The sequence below is a fragment of the Eulemur rufifrons genome, chromosome 15, assembly GCF_041146395.1.
Source record: "Eulemur rufifrons isolate Redbay chromosome 15, OSU_ERuf_1, whole genome shotgun sequence".
Classification (NCBI taxonomy): Eukaryota; Metazoa; Chordata; class Mammalia; order Primates; family Lemuridae; genus Eulemur; species Eulemur rufifrons.
Window position 1 is genome coordinate 96543175 of NC_090997.1, and position 22607 is coordinate 96565781.

The 22607-nt window shown below is 37.1% G+C and overlaps 1 protein-coding gene across 1 annotated transcript in view; it reads right to left on the bottom strand.

The window, feature by feature from the left end:
• Positions 1–22607, bottom strand: part of SYNE1 (spectrin repeat containing nuclear envelope protein 1) — a 425086-nt gene that overhangs the window by 102728 nt on the left and 299751 nt on the right. Inside the window, exons 97-105 of the mRNA XM_069488737.1 lie at positions 21192–21323; positions 20106–20215; positions 18440–18596; positions 13851–13982; positions 13455–13610; positions 12652–12861; positions 7228–7329; positions 3066–3185; positions 780–980 (exon numbers count right to left, since the gene is read on the bottom strand). Of these exons, the coding sequence (XP_069344838.1) occupies positions 780–980; positions 3066–3185; positions 7228–7329; positions 12652–12861; positions 13455–13610; positions 13851–13982; positions 18440–18596; positions 20106–20215; positions 21192–21323 (1320 nt within the window). The remainder of the gene's footprint in view (positions 1–779; positions 981–3065; positions 3186–7227; positions 7330–12651; positions 12862–13454; positions 13611–13850; positions 13983–18439; positions 18597–20105; positions 20216–21191; positions 21324–22607) is intronic.

Consider the following 22607-nt stretch of genomic DNA (forward strand, 5'->3'; position numbering starts at 1 on the left):
TGGGAGGCTGAGTTTGTGGACTGGCAAAACTGCTCTTTCTGTAATCACTGCTAATAATTCAAGAGCTATGTCTGTGTGTGTGTGTGTGTGTGTGTGTGTGTTAAACAGGCACTCCTTTACTAACAAGTAGTGTCCAACCTGAGCTTGGTTATGGCATACATTGATGGAGGGATCTCAGGCCTACCAAGTCTGATTACGTAGTAAAAGGCCTTGTTATCCACAGGAGGAAAGTCTGATGTCTATGACAACCAGAAGAACATGTGGCTAAGGGCTGGAAAAGCTGAACGATGCAGGTAAAAGACACCAACCCAGCCCTGGAGCTGAGTGGGCTGCTCTGCATCACTAGAACACAGCGAGGAGTCCTTGGCCAGGATGCAGGAGGGCAGAGAGAGCAGCCAGGACTAGGTGGACAAATGGGCACAAAGGACATTTAGGAAAAGTACAGGTAAGAACAAAGGTGGGCTCTTTTGAAGAGAGTCCATTTCCTCTTGAATGCAGTTGATGTAGGGAGAAAGTCTGGCTAATACTAGTGAGGAACTGGTAAGGCTGGTTTTCCTTTGTAACTTACAAAAATATGGAAATCTATCCCCTCTAATTTCTCTGTGCTACTGAATGCCAGTGGGCGCGAATACACATTAGTTGACCGTTTTAAAGGATAATTTATACAAGGTAGAACTCACAAAAAAATGAAATATTAAGTATCACTAAATATATATATCTTGGCTTGAGAACATGCTTTCACAATTATGTTTTCTTTTTCTCTCTCTCTCTTTTTTTACCTTATGTTTGTCAAGCAGTTGTTGGATTTCCTCTTTGGAAGACACGATGATTTTCTGGTCCCCTGCCATCTTCTCCTGACCAGTTTCCAGCAGGTCAGCCAGATCCTGCAGGGCCCTTTCGTACTGACTCCTGAGTGTGAGGTTCTGGTTCAGGCCACTGCGCCGGGAGCCAATGATCATCGTCAGCTCGTCGTACATGTCCTGAGACATGGAGACAGCAACACTCACTCTCGATTCAGATGCTGGCACCTCCCTAGAAGCATGTTAACCGGCCAGGACCATGACCCAACCAAGAAAGCTCCTCCAGGGACGTGACCTAAGGGAATCCTCTGCCTGTAGGTCATCTGCCTGTCATTCTTCTGACACTTACTTTGAAAAGCTCTTTGAAAGAAGATAAGCTTTGAACCTCTATTCCCATGCCTATATATTTTACATGATTGCAACTTTACAATGTCTTGATATCTGGTAGTTCAAGGTCCCTCATTAATCTTGTTCAGTATTCTTATCTTTTTTTCTTTTACAATTTATTTCATTTTTAACTGACAAATAATAAAGTACAACAGAGAAAGTGAAAAAAAAAAAAAGAACTGTATTCATAAGGATTTAAAGTATGGAGTCACCGGGGGAAAAGATGAAATAAATATTCAATAAGTATAATGTGAAAACAATTCAACTATTTGGGGAAAAGTAAAGTTAGAGTCTTATCTCATGCCATATACCAAGACGCAATTTAGACTGATTAAAAAATAAAAATGTAAATAAAGAAAAAAGGAAAGTTAAAAATCTAAAAGGAAATAAAACTGTGTTTACAAAAATAAGCTTAGTGTTTTAAGATTCCAAAGGATATGCAAAAATGTTTCCTAGAAATGATATATGAGGTAGTTTTAAAAACTATCTTCTCAGGATATCAACAGTTTATGATGAGATGTGGGGTTAAAATATTGAAAAATTATCCATGTGGCTGAGGAGGTGTCATAGAAAATGCAATTCCAATTTTTAGAATGTTCTCAATGTTTATATACTTTTAGAGTAATTGAGTACAGTACTCTTGATATTTTTTTCTGCTAAATAACAATCAGATTTGAAAGTATCCCTCAAACAAAGAGCTAGAGAAATAGGAGAATTTGATGTGAGCAGAAAGACTTTAAGACTTAAGAAGACAATGTTTTTGCCAAATGTGGTGGGGTAAATAACTATTTAAACTGGAAAAACATTTTAAGAGATCATGACACACCAAACACAAAATTTATTTGAGGCATGTGGACCTGATTAATGTATGACATTAAGGCTTAGCAGGCCAAAATGGTTCAATCTGGAAAAATTCAACTTTAATGCCTATTTACAGCTATGACGTTTGACTCTCACACCTGATGCTTAAGTGCTGTTGGAAAAGCATCTACCCAGGTACAAAGTGGGGATGGTGGGCTTATGACATTATGAACTATTAGCTAAAGGAACGAGATGGTTACTGGACTCGTGCTACTAATCCTCAGTAGTTCTGCAATAAGGCACAGAGATAAACTCTAACGTGTGTGTGTGTGTGTGTGTGTGTGTGTAGATAATTGTACACAATGTTTTTCTTAATATGATGTAACTGTGTTGCCTATCAGATGCTAAAGTTTGCTGGTCAAATATCTCAGTCTCTTTCTCCCACTCCAGTATCAGATTCTTGAGTAAGTGTCAGATCTAGGAAAGCAAATTAACCCAAAGTGTTATTTTGTATTCCTGAAAGATACCAAGAAGCCTGTTTAGATTTCAACTACTTTCTAGTTTAATTTTTATTGTTGTTGTTCTAGAATTGAAACAATGTCTCTATTCCATTCAGACATGTATAGAAGATAAACCATAGTTTTTAAACACCTTAAAAAAACCACTTTCTAAAAAGTATTACCTTGAGTATTTATTTTCTTAAATAGTTTTTGGGGAGATAATGTAAAATACAGGGTAGATATCCCTCTTTTAGGTAGGATTGACAATTATCATATTTTCCATGGTAGAAAATAATATGGTACGATTAAACTATACCACAGTATTTAACTCTCAGAGTAATAACAAAGTAAACATCAGAAAAAAATATTACTCTTAGAAGCATGAAAACATAACAAATTTTATTGTACCAAATATGTTGAAAGTTTCTGAAAATTTTCTAAGTTACTTGAAAGAAAGGTTAGGACCTAAATGACATGAATTTTATAAAGAAAGCCAAGACAATAGAGAAAGTAATTTTTCCTGACTTCAAGTTCGGATGTACCACTGGAGCTAAATACTACTGGTTGGAGACTGTACCTGCAGTTTGGAGAGTTCTTGCACTAAAGGCTGCTCGATCTGTAATTTGTCCCCACGCCTTTTCAATTCAATGATCCCTGCATCCAGTTCCTTTAGTCCCTCTTCAGCCTGTTGTATTGCCTATGGAAGATTTATGATATTTCATTAAAACTCCCGGGAACAATTTCTCCACAGAAAACGTGATTGTTGCGTCTCTTTATGTGTTCCTCATCCCTCCACATAAAACCTTTTCAATACATACAAAAGGAGTCACTTCAATAAAACATAAAAAAATGCTAAGATATTATATAGAAAAAGAGAAGCCCGCCCTTTATTATATTACAGATCAGTTACCCTAAAGGTAAGGAGGTAGGAGGGATTTAGGGTAGACGGGAGAAGGATGGCTTCCTTAAACCACAAAGGGAGTCTGTGATAAGCAACACTTAGCAAAGAAGCATGACTGAAGACAAAGTTAGCAAAAGGTATTTGCCTGAGATTTTCTAGGGAACCGTGTTCTGATGTCTTGAAATGTAGTTGTGAGCATCTTTGAAGAAGATTCAATGAGGCAACAAGCAAATATGTTACAGCATGGTCAAGGAATGCCTGCCCATAGCTGTGAAGTGGAAAGTCAGCCTTATTGCTAAGCCTTGCCTTCCCAGTGTGAGGTCTGTAAAAGCTGAATCTCATCCTGGCCTTCAAGGAGCTGATGGTTAGGAAACCAGAGTAAACAGAAGAAAACAAAGCAAGGCTGAGTACAATTAAGTACTAAACCTGATAATGCAACTCATCACCCTTCCTGGGACCAGGAATCCTGGAGCAGTCTAAGTAGGCTTTTGGAAGAAGGGCAACCTCAGTTGCCCTGGAAGGATGACAAGAACATAGACTCCAGATGGCAGATGAAACATATGTATCCAATTTTCTCATTTTTGAAACCCCCTACGACCAGAGAAAATATTGTTTGCTTGTTTTTTGGTACTTTTTTTCCCCCATAAATCTACAAGGACATGAAAACAAGAAAGAATACAATGCCAACAAAACTGTAGAAGTTGAAGATCAGGATACATGATATTTGACTTGAGAAATCTGCGGAAGCTGAATCCTAAGCTAGCAGAGGATCTACACCACCAAATTTAGAGCAACAGAACTCTCTGGAACTCTGGGTGAAGTGGGATGGGGTGTGAAGTTAGGAAGGTTAAAGAAAAGCTGCCCGAAGTGTAGTGAAGTTCCCAAATCCCCGTCCTTATTCCATATTGTCCCTTTCCTTCCCTGCTGAAAGACTGAAAGTTTGTTTTCTGGAGAAGGTAAAACAGACTGAGTGGCTGCTGACACAGCTGTGGGCATGAGCACTTGCCTGAAAACGGGGGAAGCCAGTGGATGCCCACTGAATGCTGACCGCGGGGCCCCTGAGTCTTCTCTCCCTAAAGAAGTGCCGCAGCTAGGCCCCTACTCTCCAGACAGGAGGGGGAAAAATATCTGAAAAGACTAGCAGCCCTGAAAATTTGACACAAGGATCCTCTAACAAATGGTCCACACAGGCCACGCTGCAGTAAAACCTGCAATTGTCAAGCTCCATTCACACACGAAGTTCCCTTTCAGCATTCCTAAACATGGGCAAACAACAAAGGACTTCAATATACCTGTCAGTAATATGAAAGAGACCAACACAAGCAAATGAACAAAAGCAACTTAGAGGGAAACAGATTATATAGGAAAAATAAAACTTTGATAAAAAATCATTAATATACCCAAAGAGATTATAAAAGATAATGCATTCATTAAAAAAAGAACAAAATACTATAAAAAAGGATCATTCAGAGAACCAAAATGAGCTCTGGGGGAATTAAACACATGAGAACAGAAGTGCAAGACTGAGTAGAAAAGTCTGGAGTTGAAATCGAGACAGTCTCCCAGAAAGTGGAGCAAAAAGACAAAGAGAGAAAGGGCTCTTGATAAGGACATTAGAGGACTGGACCAGAATAGCCAATATCTGATTAATAGGATTTCTCCAGAAAGGGAGACAGATAAAATGGAGGAATGAAAACTATTAAATAAATCAGAAAATTTTCAAAAATGGAAAGATGAGAACGGCCAAATCAAAAGATCCCATTGAGCTCCCAGCCCAGTGGATAAAAATAGACCCTCCCCAAGACACGTGATTGTGAAATTTCAGAACACTGGAGAACTTTGAGAATTAGAATGCATTTTTAGTTTCCTCAAGCCAACACTGGAAGCTAGAAAATAGGGTAAAAGCCTCCAAACTCTGAAAGAATTGATTTCCCACCAGGAAGTCTATAAAGAGCCAAGCTATCAAAAAAAAAAAAAAAAACATGGCAAAGGAACATTTTCGGACACACAACATCTTGAAAAATATACTTTCATTCCCCCTCTCTTAGGAAGGATATGCACTAGCCAAGCAAGGATGCAATGTGTTAAAAAGAGAAAGACTTGGGGCTCAGCAAAAAGATCCAACATAGGAAGGAATGAAGGGATTCTCAGGATAGTGGAGAAGGGAGATCCGAGGAAGACAACTGTGCATACGGCTTATGACGCAACAGGTCTGTTCTAGATTGAGACAACCTGTCTCAAGAGATGAACATATTAAGTGAGGGGTGTCACCCCCATGACTTCTACTATTATTGCTTTTTTAATACAAGCTGGGTATGGGTGAGATTAGCACATTCATTAGTTGTTTTCCATTATTCAAAGAAAAAATCTATTTATTTATCTGTGACATTTTTTAGAATCACATATATTATAACCCGCCCCCCCAAAAAGGTCCTTTCATGTGGAAGATACGGCATCAAAAATTATTTTTAAGTGGGGGAAATGAGGAATCTCTTTGAAAAGCAGTTGAAATTATAGTCAAGAAAGACGGCATTCACATATGATTTTGCAAACTAATTGAGGTGACTCTCCCTCTCTCTTTTACACATACATAATACACACACACACACACACACACACACATATATATATATATATATACACAGATATAACAGGTCATCTATATTTCAGGTGATTTTCTATAGACAACTCATAGATCCCTTAGGGGTCCACTGAAATTAGGTTAAGAAATTCTATTAAAATACACACTTTCCATAATTACTTAGCTTTATGAAACAGGAGATATTCTACCATCCCTCCCACTCCTTGTTTTCACTGCCATTATGCTAGTTCAAGTTCATTCACTGTCACATAGTGCAGCTACATGAAACCTCATGGTGGATCCCGTTTCCTGACCCTGGTGCCATCATGTAAACTGCCCAGAAGCAGGATGTGGAACCTACATTCATTCCTGCCCTCAAACATCCCCAGTGACCTTCCACAGCCAGCGATCTCCAACGTGAGTACAAGTACCCAAAAGTGCACAAGATGATCTATCAGGATGAAATACTACATTTTGCATTTATATTCAACCTCATTCATTTTTAATCTTCATTTTTGCATATGTTTTGTGAGATAACATCCTATTGATACTTACTTATAATTTATAAATAAGTAAATATATATACATTTGTGGCTTATTTTTTTTTTTTTAGCCAGTGGGTATGCAATCAATAAAGTGTGGAGACCAAACTCTCTGACATTCAACAGGCCCTAGAAACTGCTGCAAATTTATGCATCCAATTTTATTTCCCCTCAATCACTCTCATTCATTCTAAATTCAGCTAAACAGGATCACCTACAGTTCTCCCTAAGTGGTCAGAATGGTCTAACATTTATGCTTTTGTTCTTGCTGCCCTCTTTACCTGGAGACCGTTCTTCCCAGTTGCCATGTGTCCACACTTCCAAGTTCAGTTCAGATCTCCCTCTATAAAGCCTTCCCTGGTCATCCCCTGCTGGAGGCAAGCCACCCCCTTCTGAGTGTCCACGGGGCTTTGTACCTCTCCCAGGACAGTCGACTTTCTGCCCTCTGTTATTGAGGTTCATGTCTAATCTCATCATTAGGGGGCAAACTCCTTCAGGTCAGCATCTGTCACAGATACCTTTTCCTATCTCACGTTTCCTAATTCCGTGAATGTCACCTGGCCTGTTACTCAAACCAAGTACTCAAAACGAAAAATATGACAAACAAAAATGCTATGGTAAGCCATTAATCTTTCATAAAATATTTAGAATGTCATAGTAAATCATATCTGCTCTATGCACTTGCTATTGTAGGAAAAGGCAGCTCTGTAAATACCTCTATTTGTTCTGCCACAGGCTGGTCAAACACATTTGCCAGTTTCTGCAGAATGATGTATTTGTTGTCAGCCAGTGATGTAAATAGCACCTTCAGATCATTCTGAGGAGGAAAGCAACAGGAAGAATTAACATGTATACCAGGGAATTCAAAATACTTGTAAAGATAACACAGATTCTTAAAAATAATATGTAGGCATAGAAATTTAGTTTCCACGATAAACAATATGGTGCTATGAGAAAGTAAAACGAACAGGTAACAATTTACTTAGACACTAAGATTAACTTTTGAAGACTTTGCTACCCAAAGAGTTTTCTACATAATACAAATGGAGATGAAGCACACAAGTAAAAGGCAATATTGGTCATCCTAATCTATTACATCTGAAATAAATGAGCACATTCAAACATTGTAGCAGAAATATTATGCTAATGAATTTCATTTAGGAAAACAACCTATTGGTGTTACCCTGACTTGGGAAATAATATGATTCTTAAGAATAATATGATTCCCTATTTCCTCTTTCCTCCCTTCCTTCCTTTCGTTTCTTCTCCTATATTCAAAGAATTTGCACAAGCTTATAAAAAGCCATTCAGAAGTTTAGAAAATAAACATTAGCCATGATGACCAAAGATATATGAAAAGACAACACAAAAAAGATCTTAACTAAGTATTTGTTCATAAACTCATTTAAGTGTTCAAGTATACTGAGAGAGACTAGTACAAAAAAGAAGAAAACATCAGAATTTTGGTGCTTAATTCCAAAAAGAATAAAAAGCTGGAACAATATTTAAATGATAAAAAATTTAATTTTCCCCCTGAAATAACAGCAAATAAGCTCTATTCATTAATAATAAGCAAACGTATAGAGGGGCTGGTTGTTCAGCAGAAGTTGAAGCTCATCTTCTTTGCCGGGGGCTGATCACGCACGACTGCACATCACCAACATGCAAAAATTCTGACTGTCTCATGGGGAGAGTGATTATCATGCAAAGGGAGAAAAACACATCCTTAGGGATGTATGAAGGCTTCATAAAACAAATGCAGGCCACAAAGCAAAATAACAGGTGAATTATGCAGTCAAAAAAAAAAAATGAAAATATAATGCTGACCATGAGAACTAGAATAAAGGTCATTAACCAAAACACAAACTAATCTGCAAGCCTGGTGGCTAGCCAATTAAATAAGACATTATAATAACAACACTGGAAAAATGATGCCAGAAACAAGAGTTCTGGACATGAGCAATGATCATGTTTGTATCATTCAACTGCGTTCACGGGGAGTTCGTGTGGGGCATGAGAACTATCACACATCCATCTGTTTGTAAGCCTGGTAAAAGATGTTTCTCATTCATTTGAACAGATTCAAAAGAAATAAAGTCTCCATTATCTATGTATATTTATAACAACATCAGTTCAATTAATATAAATGAGTAGATAAAAATAACATAACATGGGTTAGAGATGAAGACTGTGTATTTCCTGTACACCATCTTCATTTTTTCTTTTTCTTTTTTTTTTTTTTTGAGACTGACTCTCACTCCGTCACCCTGGGTAGAGTGCAGTGGCAACAGCCTAGCTCATACCAACCTCGAACTCCTGGGCTCAAGTGATCCTCCTGCCTCCGTCTCCAGAGTAGCTGGGACTACAGGTACATGCCACCACACCTGGCTAATTCTTCTATCTTTAGTAGAGATGGGTCTTACTCTCCCTCAGGCTGGTCTCGAACTCCTGAGCTCAAGCAATCTCCCTCAGCCTCCCAGAGTGCTAGGATTACAGGCGTGAGCTACCACGTCCAGCCCATCTTTATATTTTTAATAGCGTATTTTTTCTCTCTTCCCTATATTTTACTCAAGATAATAGAAAACAGAGTTCACATTCCTGGAAGCTACACTAATTATTGGGAGAGGTTAGACAGGAAGACAGTAAAGCAGAGAAAATGACTGATTTAAAAATTACTAAATAAAAGACTTTAAGAGGTGCTAATAATCATATGGAGGTTGACATTCTCTTAAAAATAAAAATCCAAAATATTAACAATTTTTTATTACTGTACTTGTGATATGGCAGGATAACTAAGGTATCTGACATATTACACACAAGAGAGACGTCAGTATTTTTTTTCTTATAGTCACTGGAATTAAGGGGCAGGATTCTAGCTGTTGAGAAACAGATCCATAGATAGTTTCCAACTTTAAAATCGGTTGTGTTGCCTCACTCATTTATTAAAGAATTCTTCCATTCCTTTTCCACTTTTTAAAATAACTTAAAATACTCCATTACATGTTCGGGAAATTTATTTGGGGTTAAGTCTATGAGTAAAAATATTTTAAAACACAGAACAGTTGATAATTGACTTCATTGTGATTCCATGTATATAACATACATCTATATAACATCTATGCATCCTTCCAGGTAGTCTTTTGGGTATGCAATAATGTTAGCAGTCTGGCAAAAGCTAACATTCAAAGGTTAAACGCAGAATGAAGATACACAGTTCCAATAGCTATCAAGCACTGACAGCATACCAGGTGCCTGGTACAAAGTAAAATAAAATGGTTTGTGACTTGACATTTAAGTATGTTAACATTGGAACTCTGTCTCTCAATTAAACTGGAATGCAAACATTTTGAAATGTCAGTTTTTGTTCATGAGCTGGCCATCAACAAGTAGAAACTTGTTGGCAGAAGAGAAATAGAGGATGTGATTTAGAGAGACTTTCCCAATTACATGTTCTCTTAGTCCTCTACAACAAAATAAGTTCCAGAGTATTTGTTCTTGGTTCATCTTTTACTGTGACTGGTGATAATTACCAATAAAATTTAAAAGTACTAAAGTACTAAAGACACTAATATAGTACATACAATTCATAAAGGGGAAATATGCTTCTGAGTGAGACACACATTTGCCCTTTTTAACCCACCTCATTCATAGCTGATAGACTAGAATACTGTTATAAATCCACGTATTATTTTAGGAAAGATAAATTGCAGAGTAACGAAACAAGTTTCCGTAAGTTACACAACTGTCTTCCTGGGATCTTGCATCCTAAACTAAATACCCAAATCACCAACCCCCGCTTTTCTGACTCTAAGAGAAATGTTCTTTCTTCTCTATGTACTGCACGACCTAACAGATATGGATGCAAAAATCCAGTTCAGGTCATCCCTTTAAACCACAGATTTGCAAACCCAAATGTCTACTGTGGCCTTCATCAGAGTATCTTAAATTCTCTTCCATATCCTTTGCCATGCATGGTACCACTGGTGACTCAGTCTTGTTCATGGGTCAATGGCCCCGCTACCCACCATTTTCCCTGTCAGTCACTGTCCCCCAGATGTTCAAGTCAGAATCCCTGGAGTTGCTCAGTTGTCCCTCTCTCTCTCATTCCTCATACTCAAACCATCAACAACAATCCTCTTGATTGATACAAAGTAACATCTTGAGTAGGTCTACTAGTTTCCATTTCCCCTGCTAACACCCTGACACTATAAAATACAAAATTATTCTCTGAGTCAAAATCCTGTCTCTAGTTCTTCATGGTTGAATAACCTTGGGGAAGAAATCTAACTTTTCTCTTGGCTTCAGATCCTATGTCTCTTATAATACTATTTATTATTAATAGCAACAAAAATAATGAAACTTGTTGAGTGCTTGCTATGTATCAGACACTGTTCTGATTATTTTAGACATCTGGACTCATTTCATCCTCATACATTCTATGAGGCAATTACTATGGGTGTGATTTAATAGCCAAGGACACTAAGGCTCAGAGAAGTTAAGCAGCTAAGGTGATACAGCAATAAGTGACAAAACCACAAATTGAACTCAAGAGTGTTGGCTTCAGAGACCATGTTTTTAACTTTTACTCTTTTGACTTTGCAAATTTAATATTAGAACAATGTTTATCTAACAGGTATGTTGCAAAGAGTAAAGACAATGACACGTGAAATGTTTTTGTGACTATAAACATGAATATAATGTGAATATAAACATTTTTGATAATTTTACCCTATAGTTTTAAGAATGTAGGCTACTGGAAGCCATGGATAATTAATCCTTCCAGACAAACATCTAGAAGGTTCCATTTTTCTTGGTTAATGCTGCATTTGGCACTTTGCAATTTTTTTTTTTACAAATCAAAATTTTACATTGAACTCTTCACCCTAATTATCTGTATCTATTTTATAAATCTTCCATCTTTGTTAAAAATAGCATTCAATTAAAACTTAATTATTCCCAAAGGGTGCTTTTTTTTTTAAGGAATGAAAAATCAACACTAAAAGTTTGGCAGCAGCTTTTGCATTTGTTTCCGGGACCAGTCATGAGAAAAATTTCATAAGCCCACAATTATTTAGTTGGCAACAGAATTATAATATAGGGCTATAAGGCAATAAATCTAAGGAGTTAGGATTAAAAAGTAATACATTTTAACACAGGTACTATGTACACTACAGGCACTTTCAAAAACTTGTAGGTATTGGAGTCTATGGTCCTTTCTATATTCCAGCACTTACTGCATGTCTTTTGGTAACATGTTTTAAACTCTACTATTATCAACTAGATTATAATTATAATGAGCCATAAATTTGACTTTTATTGGTTGAATTTAAAATTCTATTCAGCCCTTTGTTGTTTTAAAAAGTTTTAATTTTTATAGCCGGGCATGGTGGTGCATGCCTGTAGTCCCAGCTACTCAAGAGGCTGAGGCAGTAGGATTGCTTGAGCCCTGGAGTTTGAGGTTGCTATGAGCTAGGCTGATGCCATGGCACTCTAGCCTGGGCAACAGAGTGAGACTCTGTCTTAAAAAAAAAAAAAAAAAAAGTTTTAATTTTTAATTATTATGGGTACACAATAGTTGTATGTATTTTCAGGGTACATGTGATATTTTGATACAGGCATACAATATGAATTAATCAAATCAGGGTAATTGGGGTATCCATCACTTCTGGAATTTATCATTTCTTTGTCTAACACAATTGTTCATTACAGTCATTTTGTTGTCCTATCAAATATTGTTCATTCTATCTAACAGTATTTTTGTATCCACTAATCATCCCCACTTTATCCCCCACTCCCTGCTACCCTTCCCAGCCTTTGTTAACTATCATGCTACTCTGTCTCCATTAGATCAATTTTTTTAATATTTACCTCTCACATGAATGAGAACATGTGAGATTTGTCTTTCTTTTCAGCCCTTAGTTCAATCAGGTGGTTTTCTCAACCTTGCATTTCTAGGAGCATGAAACTTTTAGTTTTCTAACACTTTATTCCGATATCCTTGATTTTCTGCAATGCTCTTGCTCATCATTGCACATTTGGGAAAAAAATAGTTTTTAACACACCTCAATAAAACACCCTGTTGATTATTATTGAATATATCTAGAGAATGGTCAAAATTCTTTAATAGTGTCTTACTTACCTGGAAACTTAGTATCTGCTGAAGTCTTTCCTTCATCTGACAACAACGCTGATTCACTACTGAGTCTAGCAAAGACAACCTGCCCAAAAGACAACCCAAGGTATCTTCAATAACATTTCGATTATCGCCGTTCTCTGGAAAGGCTTGTGCAAACAAGTTCTTGTTCTTATCCATTTCTTCAGACATTTCCTTAATGTCTTTGGCAAGAGTCTAGGGTTGATAAAACAAGAGCCTCATTTCAGTGTTTAGATGCATGAATTGATATGCATATCAAGTCATTTCCTCATAGAAAATCAAATAAATCTCTTATTGCTTAGTAATAATTACACCTAAGGCAAGTTGAACCTCTTTCATATATACTTTTATACATGTCAGGCAAGTTGCTCTTGAAGAGAAATATTTTTCTCAGGAACTTTACATCACTAAGTAATAATAATATACATTGGTTAAAAAATGAGTTTTGTAAAAGGTTATTTAGGAATTCAGTACATTTTTTAGCCTATGTTTCGTATGTGGAAGATTTATGATAATTAACATTGTTTCTACAAAAAGTTCTCCATTTTTTCCTCCTCTTACATACACAAGATAAAGAATAAAAACACAAAACATAAATGTCTTTGAGAGTATTTTGAATTTAAGCAATGCTGTTCTGCATGATGCTGCACGGAAATACACCCAATTTGTCCTTTATTAAAAAATTATTTTATGCTTGACCTTCTTTATACATAAATTAATTATCCAATATCAAAATTTCATGTGCTTTGTAATGTCACACATGCACAGACAGAAACTGCCAAACTTACCTCTTGGTTGAAGAGACAAGTTTCTGCTTCTTCTGGTAAAAGTGCTGTGGCAACAAATAAACGTTCTTCAACATCATCCAACCAAGTAGAGGTAGCTGAGACCCCATCATATAACTTCTGTTCCAAGTGTATACTCTGCCTCTTTGTCCCTCCACCCTGGAAAACAAACACACACCAAAAAAAGGGTGAATCAATTATAGTGTTTTGAGGAACTAAAGAAGAATACTAAGATGAGACTTCAGTTCTAGTGGCTCTTTGTTTTAGGCCTCATCACTAGTGTTGGGTCTCAACAGTGCATGTACATGGGTGGAACAACTTTCCAGAGGCCAGGGAAACCAACACAAGCAAGAGAAGACCCTACAAACCAAGACAAGCACACCGATATCACAGCCCTACCTGGGATGAAACCTCCTCGAAGGCCTGGTTCAGTCCATCCAGCAAAGATGTGACTGCAGACTTATCTTGGGTCTGCCCGTCCCCTTTGTACATTGGCACACCAGACAAGAGTCGATTTGGTCTGCTGTAAAGCTGTAGGCAAACAGGGGCAGCTTATTTAAGAGCATATGACCTATGGCCCAGTTTTCTCATTTAGAAGTACACATGGAAATAGATGCTGGAAACATTGTCTTTATGAAAACCTCTTTGGGAGAAATATAACTTCTACAACACACCATGCCCACTAAACACGGGGGCTAGCTTTAGCAATGGCAATGTCTTCACTGATGGATTAAAAAAAAAAAAGTGGTGGAAAAAAGTGCCTGACAGATAATAAGTTCTGGTGTTTTATTACACAGTAGGGTGAATATAGTTACCAGTAATGTTTTATATATCTCAAAATAGCTAGAAGAGAGGATTTTGAATGTTCTCATCACAAAGAAATAATCAATATTTGAGATGATGGATATGCTAATTACCCTGATTTGATCATTACACAGCTTATACATGTATTGAAATATCACACTGTATCCCATAAATAAATATAATTATGTGTCAACTAAAAATAAAATAACAAAAAATAAAGTCAATAAAATGAAAGCTCAAAGGTGAGATTATAAAACAAGAAAATAAAATTAAAAGGTAGCTTGTAAACTTTATGAAATAAATAAAACTAAAACATAAATAAATTAGAAACAGAAAGCACGAGAACAGACATTGCTGAACATAGAATTACTGGCATAGAGAAAAATCTTGCAATAATCAGATGAAAAGTGAATGTAAATTAAAAAAATACAAAGATCAATGTAACTAAAGAGAAGTCAATAGATACAGGAAAAAGATAAAAGATGATCTAACATAAGGCTAGTTGATATCCCTGGAGCAGAGATATAACAAATCTAACATAAAATAAATTTAAATCATATAAGAAAAATTCCCTAAAACAAGTAAAAAAGCAAATCTTGATTATTGTATATAAAAAGAAGATATTGTGCTACAAGAATAATATGATAACAGAATACTTAACACCAGACATAACCTTAGATAAGCTACTGAAACTTAAAGAAAAAAAAAATAATTCTTTTGGTATACAGACAGAGGACCAAAAAATTAAGGGGAAAAATAGTAGATTGATCTTACATTTATCTAAAGCTTCATTCAATTACAGAAGACAGTAACACACACACACACACACACACACACACACTTACATATATATAAATTCTGAAGAAATAAAAGCATGACAGAAGAATATTACAGCAAAGTGTCCATCAAATATACAGAGCAACTAGCTGATATTCCCAAACATAACAGAATCTGAGTTCTTGAAAAAAAAAAAAAAATTACTTGACAATGAAACATAGATATTTAAGAGCTGAATCAAAACTTAAAAATTTAAGAATTAAAGAGATATGCTAAAAGGACTGGTCATGAGCACTGATGACTTTAAAGATTAAGTTGATTTACAGACTGTGGGACTTGTTATAATTACCGTTCTTTTTAATTTTTACTTTTGTACTTGGCTGCATAATGTGAATTCATTGTAATGAGTATATGTGATTTTTCAAAACCAGTAGAGTGATTTTTCTCAAAGATAGTCTATATAAATTAGAAAATTGTTAGCAATCATTTTTTTAAAATGCCTGAAATCTTATCATAGCCGCCTTCTCAATTGGTCTTCTCCGTTTTAGCACTACCTATAGTGAAATAATCCATCCAAATACCAGACCTAGACTGATCTCTTCATTCTCATTATTAACCTTTTCTCCCCTAAACTCTTCTAGGCACACTTTTGGTTCCCCAGTAAGAATCATACTGTGGCCTATAGCATTCAAACTTTTTGATAATATCTCTAGTCAAACTCAGTTGCCTATGATTTTTCAAAACACCTCCTCCTCACCTTCCAGGCTGATTACTCACGGTCCCGAAAAATCATAGGAAACATTCCCTACTGCAGCTGGATGTTCACACCCCAGCACCCCTTAAAAATCTGCTTTGAATTCCACACCTCTTATAGTGACTTTCTTCTTTTTTAAATTTTTTAACCTGTTTTCTCTGAATTCCTGCTTATCATGGTTGCTTAATTTTTCAGAAATGTGTGAAATATTTCCTTGTTTGGGTTATAGGTTCCCCGAAGCATGAGCTGTATCTCCTCCTGAAGCCATGCAGGGTGTGCTGCACAGACGCAGTAAACACACTGGAAGTGCGTAGACGAAGAAAAATTGCTCTGAGAGATTAATGCCCTTTGACCTAGTGAACTTCAGGCCAAAAAAATTGTGCCTGTTATTACACTTGAGAGTAGTAAATATATCCACTAATCAAAATTGCCAGTAAGGTAGCAAGAAAAAGAAGGGACTTTAGGGATCAGATAGGTCTGCATCCCAATTCCAGAGCAGTCTCTTAGTCATGAGACCCTGAGAAGTCATCTGACCTCTGCAAGCCTCAGTTTATAGGTTTACAAAGTAGAGACAATGTCGATCTCACCACCATGTGGTCAGATAGGTTAACACCTAGAACTTAAAATGTTCTCATTAAATGATCATTCTCTTTCTTCTTGGAAACTCTGATAGCTAAACTGCTTCTTCCCTACCTTTTCCCTCACCTCTTCACACCACACAGAGGAAAACAACCTGTGAAATGACCAGTGATTCCTAAGAGAAAGGACTCAAATGCAAAAATGTCATTAAAAAAAGAACATTCAGCACTTTCCATTTCTAGTCCTGAAGGCAAGTGATATATGAACAAGAACCTAAACTTCAGTGTTCCAGGTGTCATGTGGAAATGTCAGCAGCAGCAGGACAAAGTTGGTTCAGTAAGCCCAGCATGGAGGATGTAGGGGTGCTGGCCCTCACTGAGAGAAACAGTAGCTCTCCAAGATCATAGCAGGTAGTGGGCGAGACACCCAGGAGGTCTGCACATGCTGGACGAATCATGCACGTGCTTTAAGCTGAATGGACAATGGGTAGAATCCTGGGGTTGGGTGTCTAATGAGTGGAGAATAGTAAGAAAGCATAGAATAAGTAACCATGAAATCTAGAAATGTCCTGGATTTATCTGACTTAGGATAGTCAGAAAAGACTGCAGTCTGATTCAGGATTGCACATACCCCTTATATTCAAAGGAAAGGGAGAATACTACAACAGGAAGGTGCACTAGTGGTCAAGTCTGGGAGATCTACAGCAGAAATCAAGAATTCAAGCTATGAGTCTGAGGGATGTTTGATCAAGGATTTAAGAGTTAGCCCAAACACAGTTAGAAGGTCCACGTAAAAAATACAGGGCACCATTTGCCAGGGTGGAGTATGATTCTGGAATAACTGCCTCCAGAAGTGGAGTGCTTTAAATTTCCCAGAGCCGAAGCTGGTGGCTATTCCCGTAGACGGCGGCAAAGAAGGCTCCTGGCCAGATACGGAGAGTGGAGGGCAGGAAGTGTGGCAGGCCATGCGGTTTTGTAAAATGGGATAGAAAGAATGGCTCTGGAGAGAATTGGGCATGGCTCCCCACAGTTGCGGGGACACACGTTATGACCTTTAGACCATCTCCTTTCAGTTAGTCCTGGCTGTCTGCTTTGTACCGCCTGCTTTGTCAGCCCCTGCCTGCCCTCAGATGTACTGCAGTCGCTGACACTCTTAGCTTCGGGTTCAACCCCTCCCAGCCCCTAAGCTAGTCCTGGCCAGAGCAGAGAGAGTAGCAGCTTCCTTAGTAAAGGTTCTAGAATTTACCCTAATAAGACCACTGTTCTGGAATGGGCCCAGATGGGCATTACTGGCCCAGGACATGGGACTGGTCTTCTATCTTCAGAATCCTTCTGGGCCACAGCTGTAGGAGGGATCCCAGACTTTTTGGGTTCCTGGCTCATTCATTGGCCCTCTTAACTTTCGAATTCCTCTGATTTCCAGTTGTTCCCTGGCTTGCTTAGAGTGAACTAAGAGTACCTGGTACCATCTGTTGCTATATTCAATTCCCGTGGATTTGGCATGTTTGATGGAACCAAGCCCAACATCACACAGTATCCATCCCAGGAACCAGCCTTACGCTTGGGTCAGTAACCAACCCAGCTAACCACTGGCTTCCTTCCCTTTAGACCCACCAAGGTCCCAATATGTTTCTCATTAAGATCTCCTGAAATTATTAAACACTGGAAGTAGCAATGGAAAATAAGATGACCTGACACTTTAGTTCCAGATATGAGGAATTCCTTTTGTCCTAGATGTGTATATTCTTGACTTGCATTCCTAATTTTCAGGGTTGCAAAAAATTTTTTAAAAAATAGGGCACTTGAAACTTAATGGTTTATGCCAATGAGGAATTAGATATTAATCATATTTGAGAAAAAATATTATCCAGAAATCAAATAAATTTTCACGTACAAATATATAATTATTAAGGAAAATATGAAACAGGTTAAGAAAAATGTAGAATGAAAAATTCGTTTCAAGTCTTAGTTTGAAATTGATTATGAAAATATAGATTATTGTACAGTTATATTCCTTCAGCAGGAACTGTGGATCCTCTATATTAGTTAACATGTAAAAGAAAAATGTTTGATACCACTTGTTCTTGTTCCTGTTCCAGAACATTCTGTAGTAGTTTCTGCTTGGTACTAAATTCCTGATGAAGGCTTTCCCATTTCATCCTCATCTGGTCTTCCACGGATGATTTCTCCCCTTCCATTCCCAACTCCTGGGACAACACATCAGGTTTTTCGCTATTAGAAGAATAAATAATCTAAATTTACAATGTGTACAAAAAAGCGAAGTGAAGGCAAGTCTCGATTCAATCAATGAAGGAACAGAGTGTCTCATTTTGGGTTTACTGCAGACACACATTTATGGCCTTACTAGAATTTTTAAACATGATAGACAATAGAAATTTTTAAACCCTTTATATTTTTAAGATAATTTTTATAGTTTTAGGGTTATTTAAATGCAATCCCAGACCATAGATAAAGAATACTTATTCCTACTTTTTAAAATTTATATTTATTAGCTATGCCAATACTTTCACAGTTTCCTATTTTGTTTTTCTTTTCTTGATGCTTTTCTATTTCCTATGTAGTTTGTCATAATATTAACGTACCTGCTGCAATTGCATTTTAGTTTGCTTTCTCCTATCATTTGTCCTCAAAATCCATATATATACACTCTATATAGTCATCATTGATGTTCTATGTCAGCATTGATTAAACTGTAAAAAAGTTTTTTTAAAAAGCTCCCACATCTGTTACCTCCAAAGTTAGTTTTGATTATCTACATTCTATTCTAGTTCTTATCTATACATATACTGTACTTTCAATTTTATATTTGTATTTAGCTTCATATATACATTTTCTGATACCATTATATAATTTTTAATATTATATATGCATATAAATTTTTTAGCTTTTTTTATACAAGTGGGCATTTCTGCCTTTTTAATTATTTGGTGTTACATATAATATTTTTCAAATCACCTCCATAGTACATATTTCCTTCTTTATGTTATTTCTCTTGAAAGGATTATGATTCTAATTCTACTGAGGAGCAAATTGAGGCTCAGAGTTAAGTGACTTTTCCAAATTGATGGTTGTAAAACTAGAATAAAACTCAGACCTGACTCAAAATATAATGATACTTCTACTTTATTACAATTCCTTTACCTTCCTGCCGTTTAAATCAAAATGTTCAACTTGAAAATTCTCCAACTTCCTTAATTTTTCTTTTAACGTTTTACTTTTCTGTGTATAAGACTTTCAAAGTCTCAACTCCAAACCAAGATCCCAAGCTTACTGACCTTACATGTAGGAATTATAGAAATAGACCCACCAAGAACAGTCAAGATATTTACCAGGCACATACATTGATTTTTTAGAATAGCATCAGGGGAAGAGAAGCTCTTGAAGGGAAATGCTCTGCAGTTAGATAGAACTATTCAGGTGGAGACATCATGGATCTAATTTTACAATAATTTCTGATTTGGTTACAAAAGTGAGCTCATGAGCATCTTCTCGGAACCGATATGCTGAACATATTGGAAGGAAGGCTAACAAGTTATTATATTTTATATAGTTATCAGCTATGCTCATGCTATGCAAGAAAATGTTCAAAATGCAGGTAAAATTGAAAAACATGACTAAGGTTTTCAGAAGATGTTTAAAATAAAATTTTAGGTGAGATGTTTACATTTCTTCAAATGTCAGGGAAACTGTGAAGAGAAAGTTGAGTGTTTCAGAACATACCCAGTGCCACCAGAGGTCTCTGCAGCCGAATGCTGGGTTAGAATCTCCTCTCCTCGGCTGGCGACCGAGCGGAGGAGGCTCTTCTGCTCAGCCAATTCCTGTTCTAACTCCTGCTCCAGGAAAAGGACAAATGCAAACATCCGTGTTACTTTATGATTATTGTTTACAATCAGGTTCTACGTCTATAAAATTCTCAGAGAACTTTGGTAGAAAGCTTTTAAGTTTGTACATTGCATAAAAGGTGTGGTGTGGGTAAATACTCAAATGTGTTTTCAGAGTACTCTATAACTTTCTTTTGCTTTGATAAAGAATACCTCTGAAAAATCTGGGTGACGGGAGGGAGAATCAATGGGAAAAGAAAATCTTGCTGGGCAATGGTGCCCTCAAGTGGTACAGCATGCACTTTCCCTTTTCAAAATCGGTGTTGTGCGAGCCAGGAGGCATCCTTGAGAGCATGCCTGTTTAATTTTCCACTTAACTTGATAAACTGGATTATCAGTGGATTTGGTCTTACTGCTTCATTATTTGTAATAAATATTCTCGGTCTTTGAGAAAATAAAATATTTTAATATTCCCTTTGCACACAGTTAAGGTATCCATGAGGAATCATTCTTATTCATCAAAGCTCATTTGTTTCATTAAGTAACAATGTGCAATCCTACTTTGTGATGGTATCTGTTTGAAGGTAAAAAATAAATTGCATTTCTTAAAAAAAAAAACATGTAATGCACACATTCACCAATTCTCAAAGACCTTCCTGAGATTTTTATTATAATCAAACAGACTCAAATGAGGGCAAATCTGAAAATAGAGTAGGCATCCAAGATAAGGCGGATTGTATTTGCATTACACTATTTGTAAACCTAAACACAAGCTCTTCTTAAACCCTGGACTTTAAAATGACCGATCATTCCAGTGGTCATGAGTCAGTACATTGACAGGGTCAGCCACATCTTGCTTCATTCAAAGAGAAGATAAAGGGACACTCTGTCTTTAGTACAAGAAGCAACTTGTCTTTCTAAAACATCTCATTCGAGTTCTTCCCTTGAACATCTGCAGGCTAGCGAGAGGTAGAAAGCACTTTACTTTTTGTTGCTGGAGGCTGCTCTGCCGCTGGTGGGTCCGTGTGCAGCGGGCTTGGGCCAGCCATTCCTGGACGCCGGGGCTCTGGGTGGCCGTTAGGTCGACGTCGCTCTCCTCTTTCTCTTGTGCTGTTCCCTGCTTTTAATGAGGCAGAAATCAAGGGTCATGGTACCCACAGAATAACCTTAACCGAAATGTAGAGACAGCTATTTTGATGTGATCTGTATAATGATTCCAAAGTGGCTCCACTTGGACATGAAACCACATTTTGTTTAAAAGGCAGTAACACAAAACCCATCTAAGTTATGGCATTTCCAGGAGCAAGAACAATAAACAGATGACCACACACCGAAATATTTGAGGGGGAACCCGTCTATTTAGAGGTTAGCTAACCGATGTTTTACCAGACATTATTCCAGAATTTTCTCCACAAAAATATAACTCTAGATCTTTTATGAGTTTTTTTTTGAATGTCACACAAAGTAAAATATTTCTCAAATGATCATTCCCATCATGATTTACTGTGTCCCTCCTGTGAAAGCATCACCCTGCCCTATGCCACCTTCCCTACCCAAGTCTGTGCAATGAATGCATGAGGCATGTACTTGCTCCTCAAAGATTTCCCTAAAAGGTTACTAACCAAAGAGATTTCAATGTCTTTAAGAAGCAGTAAGTCCACAGTTCTGTAAGGCATCACAATCTCTAGAATTCAGTAAGAGCTTAAAATTGATTTTTCGTTCATATGAAAGAAAAATTACTGTATGTAGAACAGAGGCAAGCGCTTCCCAGGGTGTGTGGGCATCCTCTGTCCCACCTTTCACAGCCCAGGTCCAGACCTCTTGTTCACAGGCCTGCAGGATGTGGTCAGCCACAGGTAACTCAAATCCCAAGACACTTAAATGGGCAGAAAGCCTCGTCCCTGAAACTGGTCTTTATAAACCTTCCATGTCCACCCCACTAGAGCTCTAGATTTGAACTGTTCCCAGAATTCTCTATTTTTGAATGTGTGCTGTTTATATGTTAATAGCTATGTTTATAGACTGCTCTACGTAATGAATAGACTCTACTCAAATATGAGAAAACTTTAAAGGCTTTTCTTTCAAACCCTTAAAATTAGCACATTAAAAAACATCATTTAACTGTGGGCACATGTGGTCACCATTCCACAAATTCAAAAGATTAACTGAGCCTTCAGAGGTTAGTGGTAATCAAAGGTGACATCTCTGAAAAAGTGCTGTTTCCTCTTGCTACTGCCATCAGCAGGAGCTCGTAGCTACCATGCCAGCTTTGATAAAGTTTGGCTGAAGGAGAAAGACAAATGCAATGACTTAGCACATCGGCAAGTTTATCCCTGCTGGCTGATTATTCTAATAAGATTTGAAAGGCTCTGAAATGCTGCATAGCAAATGGGATTAGTTC